The sequence below is a fragment of the Rattus norvegicus genome, chromosome 15 (assembly GCF_036323735.1).
Source record: "Rattus norvegicus strain BN/NHsdMcwi chromosome 15, GRCr8, whole genome shotgun sequence".
Classification (NCBI taxonomy): Eukaryota; Metazoa; Chordata; class Mammalia; order Rodentia; family Muridae; genus Rattus; species Rattus norvegicus.
Genome location: NC_086033.1, coordinates 82,412,095 through 82,432,808, shown reverse-complemented (window position 1 = coordinate 82,432,808; position 20,714 = coordinate 82,412,095). Strand labels below are relative to the sequence as shown.

Sequence of the window (20,714 nt, the reverse complement as noted above, 5' to 3'; positions counted from 1 at the left end):
GCTCTCATGCTTAGGGGAACATGTACGGTAAGTCAGAAAGACTCATCTTGCTTCCTTTCCCACTGAACAGCTGTGTGGTTGACACCGCACCGTGATTAACAATGTTAGGGCTTCACAGCAAACACCAGTGGAAAGCAGATTCCTGCCAGATTTTACAGGCTGATGAGAATATAAAATATAAGGGAAAAAAACCCACAAAAATTGAACCCATGTGGTATTTGTCCACCACTGTAGGGTTCTAGAAACATTCTGTAGTAGACCTTACAAAAGATTCCTTAATATACTTTTTTTTTGTTAAATTATTTATTGATTATAAAATCAATATGTAGATAAGTACACTGTAGCTGTCTTCAGACACACCAGAAGAGGGCATCATATCTTATTACAGATGGTCGTGAGCCACCATGTGGTTGCTGGGAATTGAACTCAGGTCCTCTGGAAGAGTAGTCAGTGTTCTCAACCACTGAGCCATCTATCCAGTCCCCTTAATATACTTTTAATCTCAGCACTGAAAGCTCTGAGTTCAAAGCTAGCCTGGTCTATACAGTGAGTTCCAGAATAGCTAAGGCTACACAGAGAGACCCTGTCTCAAACAACAAGGAAAACAAACAAAAAACACCCAAACCCCCACAAGGAAAAATTAATATTAGTTTATTACTTTACAAACTGTGGTGTGGATGCGGATGCACGTGTGGCACGGTGGGTGCCTTGAGGAGGCCAGGGGAGCCTTCAGGAGTCAGCTCCCTCTCGCATCTGGGTCCTGGCTTGGAACTTAAGATTGTCAGGTTTGCAGTTACAGTCATTTTGATGGCCCTGCAAATGATTTTTTTAAGATTTATTTATTTTTTTATACTTAAGTACACTGTAGCTGCCTTTAGACACACCAGAAAAGGGCATCAGATCCCATTACAGATGGTTGTGAGCCACCATGTGGTTGTTGGGAATTGAACTCAGGACCTCTGGAAGAGCAGTCAGTGTTCTTAACCACTGAGCCATCTCTCCAGCCCATCCCACAAATGATTCTTAATATAAGAGATGTCAGGTGTTAGGGTCTTTTTATAATAATATGTAATCTCAGAATTTATGCAGTCCAGAAAGTTTACTCACCAAAATAATTTAGAAGCCAAACCTTTAAGAAATGGATAGAGAATTTTCAAGAGAAGCATTTAAGAAATGTTCAAAGTCCTTAGTCATCAGAGAAATGCAAATCAAAACAACTCTGAGGTTCCATATACACCCATCAGAATGGCTAAGATCAAAAAATCAAGAAGTAACACAGGCTGTCGAGGATGTGGAACAAGAGAAACACTGCTACGGCTGGTGAGAGTACAAACTTGTACAGCCACTTTGGAAATCAATTTGATGTTTTTTCAGAAAATTGGGAATGGTTCTACTTCGAGACCCAGCTGTACCACTCCTGGGCATAGACCCCAAAGACGCTCCGCCATCCCACAAGGACACTTGCTCAACTGTGCTCATAGGAGCTCTATTCGTAATAGTCAGAAACTGGAAACAGCGGAAATGTCCCTGAATGGATAAGGAAGTGTAGCACAGCGCTACAGTGGAATGCTGTTCGGCTATTAAAAACAAAGACATCATGAATTTTGCAGGCAAATGGATGGATCTTGAGAATACCATCCTGAGTGAGGTAGCTCGGTCCAGAGAGGACATGCGTCACTTATAAGTGGACATTAGCCATGCAGTACAGGATGCCCACGCTACACCCCACAGACACAATGAAGCTAAACAAGAAGGAAGGCACAAGTGAGGATGCTAGAACCTCACTTAGAAGGGGGGATAAAATGGTCATAGGAGGCAGAGGGAGGGAGGCAACTGGGTGGGAGAGGGGATGGGGAGTGGACGAGAGGTTCAGGATCAGGTGTGGGGAGGGGCAGGAGAAATGGCCGAATGGCCATGAAAATGAGTGGAAATCTGCAACTGAGAGGAGTGGGAAAGATGGGGGTCCCCAGGATGAGGCAGAGACCTGGGATAGGGTAGATACCCAACAATCAGTGGGGGTGACCTTAGCTATGACCCACAGTATTGGGATATGGAATCTGAAGAGGCCACTTCCTGTAGCCAAGCAGGAACCCCAGTAGAGCAATAGGGACACCAAACCACCCACAAAGCTTTCCACCCAACATTTATCCTGTCTACAAGAAATGCAGGCGACACCCGAGGATCCCGGCCCGCAGCAGCTCTCTGCTCCCAAACCCCGTGGGAGAGAGACCTCACCGCCTGATCAGGTGGGCACTCCTGAGGCTGCAGAGCGGAGGAGACCACCAACACTGCCCACCCCTGCCCACATCCCTGGCCCAAGAGGCAACTGTATAAGGCCTCTGGGTTCCCGTAGGGGAGGGCCCAGGAGCGGCAGGACCCCTGCGCCTGAGACACCGCGGAACCTGAAGGAAACAGACCGGATAAACAGTTCTCTGCACCCAAATCCCGTGGGAGGGAGAGCTAAACCTTCAGAGAGGCAGACACGCCTGGGAAACCAGAAGAGACTGCACTCTGTGCACATCCAGACGCCAGAGGAAAACACCAAACGTCATCTGGAACCCTGGTGCACGGAAGCTCCCGGAAAGAGCGGCGCAGATCTTCCCAGTTGCTGCCGCTGCGAAGAGGACTTAGGCAGTACCCCACGAGCAAACTTGAGCCTTGGAACCACAGGTAGGACCAACTTTTCCCCTGCAAGAAACCTGCCTGGTGAACTCAAGACACAGGCCCACAGGAACAGCTGAAGACCTGTAGAGAGGAAAAACTACACGCCCGAAAGCAGAACACTCTGTCCCCATAACTGGCTGAAAGAAAACAGGAAAACAGGTCTACAGCACTCCTGACACACAGGCTTATAGGACAGTCTAGCCACGGTCAGAAATAGCAGAACAAAGTAACACTAGAGATAATCTGATGGCGAGAGGCAAGCGCAGGAACCCAAGCAACAGAAACCAAGACTACATGGCATCATCGGAGCCCAATTCTCCTACCAAAGCAAACACGGAATATCCAAACACACCAGAAAAGCAAGATCTAGTTTCAAAATCATATTTGATCATGATGCTGGAGGACTTCAAGAAAGACATAAAGAACTCCCTTAGAGAACAAGTAGAAGCCTACAGAGAGGAATCGCAAAAATCCCTGAAAGAATTCCAGGAAAACACAATCAAACAGTTGAAGGAATTAAAAATGGAAATAGAAGCAATCAAGAAAGAACACATGGAAAGAACCCTGGACATAGAAAATCAAAAGAAAAGACAAGGAGCTGTAGATACAAGCTTCACCAACAGAATACAAGAGATGGAAGAGAGAATCTCGGGAGCAGAAGATTCCATAGAAATCATTGACTCAACTGTCAAAGATAATGTAAAGCAGAAAAAGCTACTGGTCCAAAACATACAGGAAATCCAGGACTCAATGAGAAGATCAAACCTAAGGATAATAGGTATAGAAGAGAGTGAAGACTCCCAGCTCAAAGGACCAGTAAATATCTTCAACAAAATCATAGAAGAAAACTTCCCTAACCTAAAAAAAGAGATACCCATAGGCATACAAGAAGCCTACAGAACTCCAAATAGATTGGACCAGAAAAGAAACACCTCCCGTCACATAATTGTCAAAACACCAAACGCACAAAATAAAGAAAGAATATTAAAAGCAGTAAGGGAAAAAGGTCAAGTAACATATAAAGGCAGACCTATCAGAATCACACCAGACTTCTCGCCAGAAACTATGAAGGCCAGAAGATCCTGGACAGATGTCATACAGACCCTAAGAGAACACAAATGCCAGCATAGGTTACTGTATCCTGCAAAACTCTCAATTAACATAGATGGAGAAACCAAGATATTCCATGACAAAACCAAATTTACACAATATCTTTCTACAAATCCAGCACTACAAAGGATAATAAAGGGTAAAGCCCAACATAAGGAGGCAAGCTATACCCTAGAAGAAGCAAGAAACTAATCATCTTGGCAACAAAACAAAGAGAAGAAAAGCACACAAACTTAACCTCACATCCAAATATGAATATAAAGGGAAACAATAATCACTATTCCTTAATATCTCTCAACATCAATGGCCTCAACTCCCCAATAAAAAGACATAGATTAACAAACTGGATACGCAATGAGGACCCTGCATTCTGCTGCCCACAGGAAACACACCTCAGGACAAAGACAGACACTACCTCAGAGTGAAAGGCTGGAAAACAACTTTCCAAGCAAATGGTCAGAAGAAGCAAGCTGGAGTAGCCATTCTAATATCAAATAAAATCAATTTTCAATTAAAAGTCATCAAAAAAGATAAGGAAGGACACTTCATATTCATCAAAGGAAAAATCCACCAAGATGAACTCTCAATCCTCATCTTCGGTTGGTTTATATACAAGTGTGCAATTTCTAGGCTTGAAAGTAAAATGATGGTATCTGGTGCTGGATAGAGGAGCCTTATTTTTTATTATGGCAGCTTGCTATTTTTGTAACATGGTGATTTGGTTGAACACAATAAAGTACAGTAGTAACTGAAAAAAAAAAAGAAAAAAAAAAAGAAAAAAAAAAGAAATGCAGGCATAGTGGAGGGAGCTGAGGCTGAGGGAATGGCCAGCCAATAGCCCAACTTGAGACCCATCCCATGGGCAAGCACCGATCTCTGACACTGTTAAGGATATTCTGTGCTTGCAGACAGGAGTCTAGCATGGCTGTCCTCTGAGAGGCTCCACCCAGCACCTGACTCAGACAGACGCAGACACCGACAGCTGGGGAACTCTTAGGAAGAGCAGAAGGAAGGACTGTGGCTCTTGAAAGAGATAGGAACTCCACAGGAAGACCAACAGAATTAACTAACCTGGACCCTTGAGGCTCTGAGAAACTGAACCACCAACCACAGAGCATACACGGGCTGGACCTAGGCCTTCCCACACATACGCAGCAGATGTGCAGCTTGGTTTTCATGTGTGTCGCAAAGAACTGGAGCGGGGGCTATCCCCAAAGCTGTTGCCTGTCTGTGGGACATGTTTTTCAGGCTGGGCTGCCTTGTCTGGCCTCAGTGGGAGAGGATGCAGCTAGCCTTGCAGAGACTGGATGTGCCAGGGTGGGAGGTATAGGCAGGGAGGCCCCCATACGCTCAGAGAAGAGGAAGGGGGAGTAGGGGGAAGAATTGTGGGAGGGGGTGACTAAGAGTGAGGCAATGAGTGGAATGTAAAGTGAATAAGTAAAAAAAAAAATAAAAGAAATCTGTATTTATGAAAACCATACAATTTGGTCAGGAGATAGAAGACATTTATTTTATAATAAAATATATAAAGCCACATATAAAGTATATGACGATTTGTACTTTATATGTTGATTATACTGAAATTTGTTAATTTAACATTAGTTAAAACAAACATTAAGTTATGTATATTTGAAAATATCAAGTACATGATTAAAATGAACCTTTCTCCTCAACAAACATAGCACTTCAGGAGTCCATGATAACACAGGCCCACTCCAGTGGAGAGCCGGAGGCCTGGCTGGGGGTGCGGTGAGGACGGAGGGGCCCAGCTGGGTTAGGCGCTAGCTCTCTTCAACCCCAAACACTAGGCCTTCATCTTTTGATTCTTGGGCCATTCTTGTGCTTCCTTTTTAGTCTGAAAAAGAAAAAAAAAGTTTATTAAATAATGTGAATCCAAGGAAGAGGTGATGCAGAGGACTGCACTCCTACTTGGGGTATCTTGTCTAAGTCAGACAAAAGCCAAGTCTCCTTGATTCCTGCAACTGCCACATGTCTGGGCCACAGCACTTTCAGGTTAGGGGTGCGGAGTCCTTTATAAGAAATGAGCTCCTACTTAGTTGACACAGGTTTTTTTTTTTTTTCCCCCTTTGGGCGATAGGGCAGCAGGCAATTCATGGCCACCTCAGCCAGCCCAGCCCCTGGCTTCCCTGCTCCTTGCCTCAAGCCCAGGCACAACTGACAGGAATAGTGAGAGACCTGAGAGTGGGAGGAGCTGCACACTGTGCTGCTGCTTCTGAGTCCTCTAATGGTTCTGGAGTTGGATGGGGACCGAGGTCGTCTCTGTTGAGACTGGGTGATTATGGGGCTGACTGGCAAGGAGACCTCACAGCTTACAGGCCTGCACAAGCTCCTGCCTCACCAGGACAGTTAACAACCATTTCAGGGAGGAGCCACTGTCCAGGTGCACCAAGGCCCTGGCTGGCTTTCAACTCATTGAGCCAAAGATGATCTTGAATTCCTGATCTTGCATCAATTTCCTGAGTGCTGGGACTACTGGGAACACGTGTCAGTCCTTCCAATCTGATTTCCATTCTTTAGACTTTGCTTAGGCCAGGTTTTAGTACACAGCAAAACCAAAGGGCAGACATCAAAATGGCCTCCATTGCAACACATGCTGGTCTTGAACTATAGCCAAAGATGGCATTAAACGTCTGATCCTACCTCCGATGTTCAGATTATCCTCATGAACTACTGTGCCCTGTTTATGCAATGCTCAAAGCCCAGACTTCTTGAGTGGTGGGCAAGCACTGCCCCAGTGAGCTGCCTCCTCTCCGTACCTACAGCTTTCACCACAGAGGCACAGCGACTGTTGGAGTCACTGCTGACACCGACTGGTCGTCTTGGGGCGATTATCTAAGGACATGCATGTGTCACTACAGTGTTATACAGAATACTTTCAGTGCCCATAAGACGTGCTCATGGGAGAGAATGGTGGATGTTTTTCTTATGTTTCTGGCTAGTTTTTGGTACTTAGCATTACTAGGACTGGCTGTGTAAAGCAGGTAGTGAATTCTTTACCCCCCTTATTTCTTCCTTTGGGACTAGGTCTCATATATTCCCGACTGGCTTTAAACTAGCAAGCCCCTAGTGGCCCCGAACTTCTGATATAGCTGTCTCCATTTCCTGTTGCTGAAAGTGTGGCTTGCTCTCCCTTATCCCATTTATATGGAACCCAGGGCTTCCTCTTACTAATCTATCAGTGAGTTATACTCCCAACCCCAATCTGGGAATTGTTTCTAATTTTTGAAAAAGATGATAGAGAACTGGTATAAATTTATCAGTTAAATCATTTTTTTTTAAGGCAGACTTTTTCTATATAGTCTTGGCTGTCCTGGAACTTACTCTATAGACCAGGCTGGTCTTGCACTCAGATATCCATCCACGTGCTTCTGCCTCCCAATGCTGGGCTTAAAGGTGTGAGCCACCACTGCCTGGCCTTATTGTTTTGATAGACAGAAGCCAATTCTCATTTAAAAAGATTTACTTTTATTATTCTCCATCCTGTGTGTGTGTGTGTGTGTGCGCGTGTGTGTAGATATGTGCTCTGGAGTGTAGGTGCTGTGGAGCTGAGAGGTATAGGACCCGTGGAGCTGGAGCTGAAGATGGTTGTGAGGCTCCTGACTAGGGTACTGGGAACCCACCTTGGTTCTCATGCGGAGCCATCTCTTCTGCTAGCTTCTCTAGGTTTACTAAGAGGTAGCAGCGAGGGAGAAGCTGGGTATTTAACTCCCTTCTCTTTTTGTCTGGTTATAGTTTGATAATAGCTAAAGTCAATGACCATAACACCAGCGTCTCCACAGAACGACTATCATCCTTTACGTCCTTTTGAGTCCTGAGAACAGCTTAGCACAGTTCCTGTCCTGTATTATCACCTGGTCTCCATGTGCTTGTCAGCAGTCAGTTCTCTCCGACTGTGTCATGACCCCTTAGGAGGTCTTTTTTTTTTTTTTTTTTTTTTTTTTTCTCGGAGCTGGGGACCGAACCCAGGGCCTTGCGCTTCCTAGGCAAGCGCTCTACCGCTGAGCTAAATCCCCAGCCCCCCCTTAGGAGGTCTTAATTGTAGCACTGGGGTTGCACTCTTGTAGGAGAGTAGATGGCACAATACATAAAAACACTTAAACCTTAAACTAGAACTAGGTCCTCCGCAGTCTCTTTTGTCCTCCTCTCTGCTCTTTTGTGACAAGAGTTTGCGTTAAGATGAGACTGGTCTATAACTCGTGGTCGTCCTGCCCCAGTGCTCAGTTCAAGGTCACCCCTACTTGAGCAGGCCTGCTCAGGATTTCTTTTTTTTTTTTCTTTTTTCTTTTTTTCTTTTTTCTTTTTTTCGGAGCTGGGGACCGAACCCAGGGCCTTGCGCTTGCTAGGCAAACGCTCTACCACTGAGCTAAATCCCCAACCCCTTGCTCAGGATTTCTTTTGGCGCTCATGGAAGCCTCACAAGGGTTATTGCTACTGAGCTAGACTTTCACACAGGCCATGCAGTCTCAAATGAGCTATGTTGTTGGATTGGTCATTCACCCAGCACTTGGAAAGCAGAGGCAGGAAGACCAGGAGCCAACGTGGACACACAGTGAGTTCAAGGCTAGCCTGTGCCACACCAGACCGTATCTTCTTTCCAAAGGAACTGAGAACCAGCCATGTAGGGGAGGCTGGTTTTGAGATGCTCATCCTCAAACTTCATTTCCTCAGCACTAGGATTACAGCCGAGCCACCAGGCCTGGTTTTATGTGGTGCTGGGCACCGATTCCTGGGCTTCATGCACTCGAGGCTCGTGCCTTACCAACTGAGCTACACCCAGCCCCAAGCCTCTACGCTTAACTAAATCATTACAGTTGGTTACTTGAATCATCTACTTAATAAGCTGTGCATTCTCTGTGGGAAGTCATAAAGTGATGCTCAATAAAGGGTGGTTTAATGAACAGACATATCTCTACTGTTAACTTTTAATCTAAATGTGATCTATATTAATGAGAGTATTTGGCAGCAGGCCTCTATGAAAGACCAAGTTTTGACACTGGATAAAATTGGATATTAATTGGAATCAAAATTTAAATATCCAATTAATATTTCTTAAAAAACTTTTAAAGGTGAAGCAGATTGTTTTGGAACTTTTTCTGATTAGGATTCAAGTCAAGCTTTAAGGATTAAATTTTAAAATAATTTCTGTGTCTTGTTGACATTTAATAAGAATTAGAAAGAACTTAATTTTAAACTTATTTCTTAAAAGCCCCCCCCACCCCGATTTTCAAGACAGGGTTTCTCCATGTCGAAAGGGAACCCTGGCTGTCCTGGACTCACTTTGAAGACCAGGCTGCCTGTGAACTCAGAGATCCGCCTGCCTCTGCCTCCCAAGTCCTGTGATCTAAGGCGTGCACCACCACGAGCCCAGCTTTAAATTCTTTTTATACAAACATTTTTCCCCATATCTTGTTTTTGTTTGTTTGTTTGTTTGTTTTTTGAGACAGGATTAATGGTGCATTTCTTTAATTCCAGCAATTGGAAGGTGGAGACAGGTGGATCTCCTGGAGTTCCCGGCTTGGATCATCTATACAGATTTCCAAGCCAGCAAAATCTACAAAGAGAGACTCTGTCTTAAAAGGAAAGTAGAGGTGGGAGAGAAAAAAAAAGCAAGTGAGAAAAGCCAGCCAGCCAGCCAGCCAGCCAGCCAGCCAGCCAGCCAGCCAGCCAGCCAGCCAGCCGGTCGTGCCCTCCAACTTCCTGCACTCCTTTAACTCTACTTCCAACCAACTGGGACACATTGTCACACCTTCTCTGACTTTTCTCATGGGGAGGGCCTGTCATCTCCTCCAGTCTGTTTCTGAACCTATCAATTCTTCTCCTTTAGTATACTGGGAATTTCTGTTAATTGTGAAACAGAAGATAATTCTGATTCCAAAGGGCTGGGATTACAACCATGCCCAGTTGAAACTATTTTTTTTTTTTAAAGAGATATACATGAATTCTGAAGACACTCCAAAGAGTGAAATAAACCAGAAAGCTAAGTCTAAATTAGATTTCCATGATTTGTCCTGTGAGCAGAGTATACAGTGACGGTTGCCAGTGGCTGGGGGAGAAGGAAAGGGGTGTTATTTAGTGGGCCAGGGCTTCAGTTCTACAGGATGGGAAATATCTAGATTTGTCTTATATATTTAACACTACAATACATGTAACAAGGTTAACACGGCAGAATGTACATTTTGTATTAAAATAGAGAAAAAAGGAAAATGGAAGTTTTTAAGTTAAACACCTTGAGAGATAGGCCAGGGGACACATATGTGTAATACCAGCATCAGGAGGCTGAGGCAGGAGGATCAAGAAGAGTTCAAGGCTAAAGGCTTGATCTCTTGTTGGTAGATGCTTGCCTAATGCACACAAAACCCTGTGTTTGATCCCAGCAGCAGGTAAATTAGGAAGGACAACCTCAGCACTGGGCTGACAGACACCGTGGCTATCCTGTAGGCACTTGCCAGGCCAACCTTGGACCCCTACGACCTTGGAGACGGGTGAGAGATAATACTGGAAAATGTATTATTTCCTGATAGTTACTTGAACTGTTATGTCAGTCATGTGTTTTGCTATATATTTTTAATTTTATAGCTTTCTACACTTAACAGCGAAGGTGTTTTTACTTGGAATATTGCCATTTAAAAATTCCCCCAAGGCCTAGGTGTGCTATCTTAAATGTTTAATCCCAGAATTTGGGGGGCAGAGGCAGGTGGATCTCTGAGTTTGAGGCTAGCCTGGTATGGAGAGTGTCTCAGGACAGGGCTATTCACAGAGAAGCCTGGTCTAGAAAAGAAGGAAACAGGATCTCTCCATGTGCTGAGTAGGACGGCTCATGCCTGTCACCCCAGCACTGAGGCAGGGGTTTTGCTAAAAGTTTGAGGCCAGCCTGTTTTCCACAGTGAGTTTAAGGCTACCCTGACTATAAAATGACACCCTATCTTAAAGCCCAAAACACCAAACCAAAGCAAGCCAAACGGAGCTAACCCTTCCTCAGCACTATGCACAGAGCAGGATGGCAAGAGTCTGTTCCCACAGGTCTTGGGCAGGTGATCATCTTCCTTCTAGGCTCAAACACCGCCTTTTCAGGAGGCTAGACCTTCTCAACCCTCAGTCTCCTTCCTATTTTGTGTTTCTCTGCAGAATATCCGTGCTTTCACATCCTATATAGTTTACTACATGTTTTGCAGGCAGGGTCTCACTATGGAGCCTTGAAGTGGCAAGTCTCCTACCTCTGCCTTCTGAGTGCTGGGATCACAGCACAGCAGGCCCAGCCCTTTACCACAGGGCCTGGTGCATGCTGGGTTAATGCTCTACCACTGAGCTCCATCCCTGCCTGCATCAGACACATACAGGCTGCATAAGTATAAGGCATTAGTAGTATGTACTGTCGCAGTATGTAACTGTATAATGTTCCCATCAGCGCGAGGCCCTTAAAATACTTATGGTGAAAAGAAACTTCAGTCTGTTTTTGTGTCAATTTATAGTTTATCTCCATCTGGAGTGTAAACAGGGGTTTCTAACGCACTGGCCTATACTATTACTCAGCACAAAGCAAATGAAGGTTTGTGGCTTTGATCTGTCACAACAGACAGTGTTTGGTTCTCTGTAAGTCTGGGTGTAAGGTTTGAGAGTTGGTACAGTGTTTCTCCTAGGTCATATGAAAGACCATATAGGACCACAGGGCTAGAGCATGGCTGTAACTAAACTAGAAAGTGTAGTTCTTTACCAGGAAGACAATTTACAATTCTAAGCAACAGTCCAAGCAGGGAGGCACAGAAGTATCACATTCAGTTGTATGAAGGTAAACTCACATTTATTTAGACCCTATGTAGCCCTGGCAGGAGTGGAATTTGCTGCAATCCTCTTGCCTCTGCCTCTAAATTGTTGGCTTAAAAATGTGGGACTACGGGGTTGGGGATTTAGCTCAGTGGTAGAGTGCTTGCCTAGCAAGCGCAAGGCCCTGGGTTCGGTCCCCAGCTCCGAAAAAAACAAAAAAAGAAAAAATGAAAAAATGTGGGACTACACTGTATCAAAACTCAGTTATCACCCAAAGATATGCATGCTGGGGCCTTCAGTGGGTGAACGCTTTTCTTTTGATAGGGTTTTTTGTATAGCCTAAGCTGGTCTTGAACTTGTGATCAGGCACTCCTGATGCAATGACAGGTGTGTATCATCATGTCTGGCTGTTGGAAAACGTCTGCCTTTGCTCATATATTAACTATAATGTATGCTGCCTGGAACTACATTAGGATTGAACACATGGTTTCTCATCTACCTAGCATCCTATTCTCACTTGTCTCTACCAAACTGTGAACAAATGCCAAGTGAATAACGGTGCTTTTGATAGGCTGATTTGGCTCATGAGGAAGTCTTCATTTCCAGATTGCTTAGCTAGTGATGTGCTATTACTAGTACATTAGCAAAGCTTTAACTTCTCGAAGTTATACTAGAGCGGATTATGTTTCTAATCTATTACAAACTCTTGATTAGTATGAATGATTAGTATAACATGGAGCACAGATTAACAGGTTCGCCCATGGTCTGTTTGTATACAGGTTAGATACTGAATTAGACATTTTAAAAGAAATAAACAATACAAAGAAATATAAACGCAATATAATAGAGACTGAGTGTGGCTTACAAAAGCAAATTATTCACTGTTAGACACTTTAAAAACTTTTCTAACTCTGAACAGACCATGGATAAAATTTTTAGGTATAATAATTCAGATATATAATTATTCTTTATTTTGGTAATTGCATCTTTGGATAAACAATGTTATCTTTTTCATTCTAGTATCAACTGTTATTGGTCCTTCAACCCATATGATAGTGCTGTGTGTAACGAAGTCTGATAGTCCTCCTTCAGTTATTAACACAATACATTTTTTAAGTAAGAAGAGTCTGGCCCCCGCCCAAATAGAGTTTCTGGGATCCACCGCCCCTGCCTCTTGAATGCTGGGATGAAGGGCATGCGCCGTCACTGCCCGCCAGAGAGTCCTTATTTTAAATTCACAACTCACATAAGTTCTTTCAGATGAAGCCAATTTCCATTTATTTATGTATGTTACATTACCGAGACATACTTAATGATTATCTTTTATTACTGTGAACACTGCCTTAATTATTATGTGCTTGCACTTGCTTAAGCTAATTATATTTATAATTTTATAAAGAAACAGTACAAATTAATAGAAATACTTTAATTGGTACAATGTTAACAGGTCCCAAAGTAAACTACTCCAAAATTTTTAAGGCACTCCGAGAGCTGCTGTAGAAAACCATGACTAGATTAACTGAAAGCCTACCAGAAGTAATTCATTAGTCCCAGGGGGGTTTTGGAGACAACTGATAAGACAAAAACCTTTGTGTCATCCAGACATAGCCAGCTAAAGCATTAATCTATAACTTGGGGATTCTAACACACTGAAAACGTTTGTTAAAACGAGAAGGAAGAGTGACTGATAAAAGCACACAAAGTAAGCCTGCTGGATTACTCCTGGCATCCAGCAAAAGAGCTGGAGATTAAGGCTCTATTAGTGTTTAACCAGCACAACTTCTAAGGAGGAGAAAACTGGGTTTAGTAGACATAATTACTCTGTTTTCCAATGCTACAGGCTAGGACACAGATACAGATTTCTGCGTCTTCACAGGGAGAGCCTAACTTCAAGGAGTTCCAGTTGGTCTAGGCTTATATGGACAAAACATGAGACTGTCTGGATCCTTCGCCCCTCACTCCCTCATCCCATGCTCACTCAGAAATTTATTTCAAAGGGTTTAATACTAAACTATACATGGAGGAGGCTACAGTAGTATATCTGGCTACAGGAATGAAGTCGTTCTTCTTTTGAGATAGGGTCTCTCATAGTGTAGTCCAGGACGGCCTGAGGTCTAAACTGAAGAAGGCAGAGAACACGGAAGCGCTCCTGTGACGCAGATGCTGACAACACAGGGGGGAGATATCATGCCCAAGTGAGCTGGGCCTTCTGAGTGGGGCACGGGCACTGATGACTGAGTTTGCAGATGCCACTCGATCACTTTCCAGAGTTTAGTTCCCTACTGACTATATAATGTAGCTTTAAGAACTAAGAAGACAACAAAGTTGGAGAGAGAGAAGGAACTGATTCCTTCCCCGACAGCAAGTGTGTGCTGACACTGTAGATGTGGAAAGATGTACAGAAGGTGTCTTGAGACAAAGGGCCATGGTTAGGTCAGAGGAAGGAAGGAGCGAGCCTCTGAGGAAGTGCCACTGATGGAGGAGCTCAATGGGCCCAACTGCTGGGCATTCCCAAGCTGCTCTCTACAGAGACTGCTCAGATGAGCTTCTGCTCTCTCTGGCCTACATTACTGCAACAAGTACTCCTAGAGTAGGGCTCCTTTGTTTGCAGTAGTCTGAAGCTGTCTGCCACTTTAAATCGGGAAGGTAAAGCTTGAGGGTAGTATGCACGTTCAATCCCAGCACTCTGCAGGCAGAGAGGACCGTGAGTTGGTCAGCCTACCAAAGCCTATCTGTGAGACCTTTCTAAAAGACAAGTAGCTCAGAGTAGAATCCTTGCCGTACACAAGTGAAAGACGGGGTTTCTGTTCCTAGCACAGGAGGAAAATGGCGGTTATATTACAAAAATCACAAAATATCTTTCATATCACTGATCCTAAGAAGTCAGATCTGCGTGTGTAAAGAGAAGTCTAAGACCACAATTCCTGTGCTCGACTCACTAGAGGACTTCATTTTCTTTTGCAAAAGTTCAAGGGCTCGCTAAACTGGAATATAAAAAAAATGTTCCAGTTTTGAGTCCAGTAGGACTGCAAGTGAAACCTCATGTTTTCTCTTGGACAACTATACTGAAGCAGAGTAATTACTAATGGCACTGTAAAGTCTGTCACCTTTTTACTCCTTTTTGTATTATTTGCTGAAATGCATAATTTTCAATTTTCCTAACGTACTTCCTATACACTTCTCCATCCCTTTCTTCAAGACAGGGTTTTAGTACACAGCTCAGCCTGGCCTCCAGTCACTAGTAGATAAGGTTGGCCTTGAACTCCTAAGCATCCTTATTCTGCTACACACACTGTGGGAATACAGGTCTGCTATCCAACACCCCTTTTGTTTTTTGGCTATCCAGCCCTTTTTAACTTTAATTTTATTTTCACATAGGGTCTCATCAAGTTGACCACACTGGTCTAGAACTTACAATTCTCCTGCCCAAGCCTCCCACATGACTGAGATTACAGACACATACTGGTTAGTACAGACTGCTTTTATTCTATAGGAGAGACTCAGAATACAACATTCTATAATGAATGGCAGCAGGTCTTATTTTTCTACCCTTTTTATTCTTATGCAAATTAAAAGTGATTTTCTAGGGAAGCCACTCAGTGGATAAAGTGCTTGTCACACACAAGCACAAGGACCTGAGTTTGGATTCCTAGAATTTACTACAGTTGGATACAGTGATGCAGGTCTAGAATCTCAGAGTCCTATGCCTCAGACAGGAGGTGGAGACTGAAAAATCTCAGGAAGCTTGAAAACAAGAGACCCAACGCTGTCCTCCAACCCCTTATATGTATGTGGCTCACATGACCCCAGTGAACATGCACAGACATAGCCACATCAAATGCATGCCCAAAATGCAAAAATCATGCAGAATAATTTTCTGAGTCCCTTGTAATTTGCTCCTGTAAGTGGGAGAAGGAAAAATGTAGACTTAGGATAATTTCTAACCAAGTTCAATATGTTAATTAGAAACATAAAATCCAATTCATGTCTAATGTATACATTTAGGAAATGGATTAATACAGACATTGCTAGACCTTTGCATAACACTATCCAAATTAGTTTAAAACAAATATGATTGGGAAGAAAACTATATTTAGTGAGAAGCAGAGATTAAAATCCTAACTATTTTAGCTGTACTTACAAACAGCGTTGGCTTGGGTATAAATACATTCTCTTCATGTTCTCTTGGCATAGTCAAAGGCCTTGATGCTTGGTTTTCTGTCACACTTTTTGATTCCACTTTTGTAAGAAGTAAGTTGTTCTCAGAATGTTTACTACACATATTAATGATGATCTGCTTCATAGCTGCAAATTCCTGTTGATATGTGAAAACAAGAAAACAGTGAGTATGATTTTGGCAAACAGAGTAATAATGATTGACATGAAAGCGTTACTTTAAATACATGAAATATTTGAATTGTACCAAATATAAGGAAAGTTTTTATAAGTAAAACATTATAACAATTATGCATATGATTCTTAAAATAGTATGACATTACTTTTAGTACTACAACTGACTTGTTTGTTTGTTTGTTTGTTTGTTTGTTTTTGAGACAGGCTTTCTCTGTTTAACAGCCTGGGTGTTCTGGAACTCACTCTATAGACTAGGCTGGTCTTGAACTCAGAGATACCCTGCCTCTGCCTCCCAAGTGCTGGGTATAACACAATGACTTTTAATATGCTATTGGTTTTTCTGCATATTAGAGTCACATGTGGACCTTCAACAAATACCCCGTGATGATGATGATGATGATGATGATATGTGTGTGTGTGTGTGTGTGTGTGTGTGTGTGTGTGTGTGTGTGCCCGTGTGCCCCAGGTACAGATGGCAGTTATGCAGTGCATCTGGAGCTCTCTTGCAGTGTCGTGCAGATTTCTGTTGAGTAGATGGGTCAGCACTCTCATTACTCTTTAATTGTAGACATGAAACCCGGGTCTTGTGCACGGCAGGCAGTCTCAGCCTGATGGTGCTTTCCTCCCTCTTAGGCCATCTATTATCTCCTGAAGTCTAAACTGAAGAAGGCAGAGAAAGAACACAGAAGGGTCCCTTCCTGTGACCACAGCTTCAGCCGGTCAGTTTACTACAGCCTTAACACTTCTCTAGCTGTACATTTCTGGAGCCTTTTACAAATGTGGTAAACGGAGCTGGCTGGAGTTGCCATTTCTAATTTTTCCAGTCCTGGGGATTGAGTCCAGGGCTTAGTATGCTAGTCCCAGCTACACACCATCCTGTCAAGTCGCCTTTCCAAAATATTTATTTCTTTACTTATTTGAGATGGCGCTATGCTATGTAGTTGTTACTTTGTAGCCCAGGATGGCCTGGAACTCAAGATTGTCTCATTGCCTTGGGCTTCACATGTTGGGATTTTAAGCACGCATCACTTGGATTTTAGTTTGCCTTTTGAGTGAAACATTAATTATGCTGAGCTCTTTGAAGCATTTAGAGTGAAACTTGCAACCATATCCTTCCAAACCTACTATTTTCCCTCACAGACAAACTTTGGCTAGTGGATCTTGATTACTTACTAAAGCCAACGCATCAAACCCACACACCCGGGGAATGGGGAGCTACCTCACTTATCTGTACAATAGTGGTGGGCTCTGCTCTAGGTGATTCGCTTCTTCATGCCAACACACGAAACTTAGCGAACTAGAAGGGTGCCCTGCTCCCTGCTACTGATCTGTTTATAGACGTCAGCTCTGTGTCAGAGCAAGTCCCTACAGGCCTCTCTTTTCTGGCTGTCATTAGTTCTATTTAGAACCACCTAGCTGGAGTAGATATTTTAAAACAGACTGTGGAGTTTGAGCCATGCCACCTTACCAGACTCCAGGGCCAGCGCCAGAGCTGGAACCCATGGCACTGGAGTCCTTACTTTCTCCTTTCTGCACTGCCACCGACGTCTTCCTTAAAACACACAAGACTGTGTGCATAATAAACACAGTCACAGTGACCGGGGCTGTTATGAGACCCATTTGCTTTCAAGACTGTGTTATTTAATTTATGGTAAAGAATGCAACACTGATTTAATGTTAAGCGTATTCAGTTGCAACAGATTTTATTTTATTAGTTTTTTTTTTCCTTTGACAAGGTTTCTGGTAGCCCAGGCTGGCCTCTAATTTTCTTTGTAGGCAAGGATGATTTTGGACTTTTGATCCCCTGAATGCTGGAATTACAGGCTTGTACCACCTCCTTATGTGGTTATGTGTTTATGGACAGCACCCAGGGCTTTGTGTAGTCTGGCAAGCTTTTCACCAAGAGAGCTACATCCTCAGCCTCATGGTACAGCTGAGCTTCTGCACTACTTAATGGGAAAGGGAAAATGATGTTCTCCTAGTCTATCAAAACCACATCATTTCTCTTTTGCTTTTGCTGGTGTATACAGAAGCAGGTTCAAGAAACAGATTTTCCTTGATGTTGATCAGAAGATTAGAAGGGAGATTAATGTCTCTGTCTCATCTAGGCCATGATTACCACAGTTTGGGAAGCTAAGATCACAGCGCCACATTCATCTGAGAGCATAAACAATATTAACCTGGTCTCTGAAATCCAGAAAGAATACTTTAAAAGCAGCCAAATTTGGTAAAATTCCTATTAGAATCACATTGTTACTGTGCACACCAGAATAATGCTTACAGGATATCTCTCAGCTCTTTCATTTTTGGCTTATATGCTGAGTCTTAACATATTAATATAAACATACTAACACTTAGCAACACAAATGTTTATATTACTTACATATGTACATATAATATACTATATGTTTATTTCAAATAGGGGCTCACTACATAACCTTGCTTGGCCTAGACTTGTTATGTAGAACAGGCTGACCTTGAACTCACAGATAGCCCTCTGACTCTGCATTAAAAAATTCTATTTATTTATTGTTTGTTTAGTGTGTGCATATATGTAAGTGTACACTAGAGGACATGCTTGTGCCATCGTTTGTGTGTGGCGGTCAGAGGACGGGCATTCTGTCAGCTGTGAATATTTGCTTTGTGCTATAATGTTTCTTCTAGTTCCTTATAGTTTCTAATTTTGATTTCTAATTTATGAATGAAGTACAGTTTACATGGTTTCTTTTGGATGTTAGGGCTATTTGCCAGAATCACTAGGTTCATCTGAAAAAGACAGTTGATACACACACACGCACACACATTTGTGTGGGCCCGATGATCTTTCTAGCAGGTTTTACTCTAGGGCTATCATGATGAATGCAGAATTCTTCCCAAAAAGCAAGTGTCCCTTAATTCTGTCTAATTCTAGTTTAATCTTGACTGACGATTAATTTAGAAAGTAATTTTTAAAAAAAATGTAAAAAATTTCTGTCTTTCTGGGACATAAAATGATTATGAAAATGAGCGAGGCATTCACTACATTAATAAATGAAGAACTATTTGATTACATAAATGAAACTAAGGCTAAATCAAAGATAAAAAAGAACAAAAACCCTATCCTGTGAGCCGTGTATGGCAGCAGTCCGGAACACATGGGATGCTGAGGAAGGAGGACTGAGGATCCCAGGCCAGCCTGAGCCCCCTTTGGAGACTCTCCCCGCCCCTGAGCACCCTGTAGCACAGTGTTCTAGCATGGCGTACTGAGAGCAGAAGAGCTGCTTATGCCATTACTGATGATGGCAACCGCTGTTCCCAGTCTCTGAGAGAGTGCTCTTGACTGCGAAGGCTCACATCTCGGGCACTCACTGTTAGCATTCGGAGTGGTGGCACAGTGGTGAGCACAGCTCAGCTGCCGAGCAGCTGCTTAAGGGTACTGCAGAGCCGATGCCAATACATTGCTCAAAGTTGTAAACTCTGCAAAGATGTTGGCAGGGGGACACATAGATGGCATTTCTCGATGAAAATAGCTCTGACAGATAGAATGCAAACTATGTGCTCCCCTGGAGTACAAGGATGTGTTTCTTTCTCTATATGAGCAACAACATGTCAGGACCAACAGGACAGACAATTCTGTACATCTTCGGCTTTAGGTTATACGAGGTAGAAATCAACCTGGCTGTAAGTCAAGAAAATACTTTGCATACATCTAAGGGTAGATTTTAAACTATATTGTACATTTTTATTTACTTGGTCTTCTTAGGCAGGGTCTTTCTTAAACTCACAGTGTAGCCCAGGCTAACTTAAAACTTGTGGCAATTGTTCTGTCTCAGCTTCAGTTTCTCTAGTGTTGAGATTCTGTCTGGTTGTGAACCATCATGCTTTCTTTGAAAAGGAAAGCATTTTGCTTTAGAAAATTTCAAAGACAAGAAGGTGTAGCAGCTGGCCATAGTGGTGCATGCTTTTAATATTATTAGCACTTGAGAGGCAGAAGCAGGTGGATCTTTCATTGTGAGTTCAAGGCTAGCCTGGTCTACATAGTGAGTTCTGACTTCCCTGGATGATAGAGTGCGAACTGAAATCAACCCTTTCTTCCTCGTGCTGCTTTTGGGCATGGGGTTTTACTGCAGCAATAGTAAAGTATCTAATACATATAGCACGCTGAGTTCTTTATTCACCACTTAACTTCTACACTGCTTATCATTTTATCAGTTATTTACCAACTGATTTATTCACTTACTGTGGGGGACCATGCATGTGCGCATGTGTGTCTGTGTGTGTGTGTATGTGCGAGTGTATGTGTGAGATCTTGGGGTTGGTCCTTGTCTTACACCTCAGGATAGGTGCCAGGCTAGGGGCCTGTAAGTCTCTGGGGGAGTTCCCAGTCTCTGCCTCTGCCTTGCAGCAGGAGCACTAAGATGACAGAACTTTCACAGATTCAGGGGCTTCAACGAAGGTCCTTATGCTAAAGCAACACATGCTGTACCCACTGAGCCATCTCCCCAGCTGCAACCTCTTTTTTTTTCATGATGGGACTTCATATTGTAGCCATAAAGGCTTGCTACTCACTGTATGGTTCATGCTGGCATGGAACTTGTGGCAATTCTCCTGCTTCACACATTTGAACGTGAAGCTCTCAGGGCCAGATTTCAATACTATGTTTTCAAAGCTTTAGTGAATGAGATTTCATATGCTACATCATTCTTTTTTCTCTTTTCTTTTTTTAGGAGCTGGGGACCGAACCCAGTACCACTGAGCTAAATCCCCAACCCATCATTTTTTTTAATTTAAAAATGTTCAGAAATTTTAGGACATAGAAATCCCTT

The 20,714-nt window shown here is 43.1% G+C and overlaps 1 protein-coding gene across 7 annotated transcripts in view; it reads right to left on the bottom strand.

Annotated features, from left to right (window-relative positions):
- Positions 1-5,262: 5,262 nt before the first annotated feature.
- Pibf1 (progesterone immunomodulatory binding factor 1) overlaps positions 5,263-20,714 on the bottom strand; it is a 169,304-nt gene continuing 153,852 nt past the window's right edge. For 5 of the 7 annotated variants that reach the window (XM_006252406.5, XM_224451.10, XM_063274323.1 and 2 more), the window contains 2 exons: positions 15,698-15,871; positions 5,263-5,629 (listed from right to left, as the gene is read on the bottom strand). In XM_006252406.5, the coding sequence (XP_006252468.1) occupies positions 5,579-5,629; positions 15,698-15,871 (225 nt within the window). In that variant the 3' untranslated portion in view covers positions 5,263-5,578. Of the gene's footprint in view, positions 5,630-15,697; positions 15,872-20,714 lie in introns of those variants that run through there. The other 2 variants (XM_063274325.1, XR_010057824.1) reach the window with 2 other exon arrangements.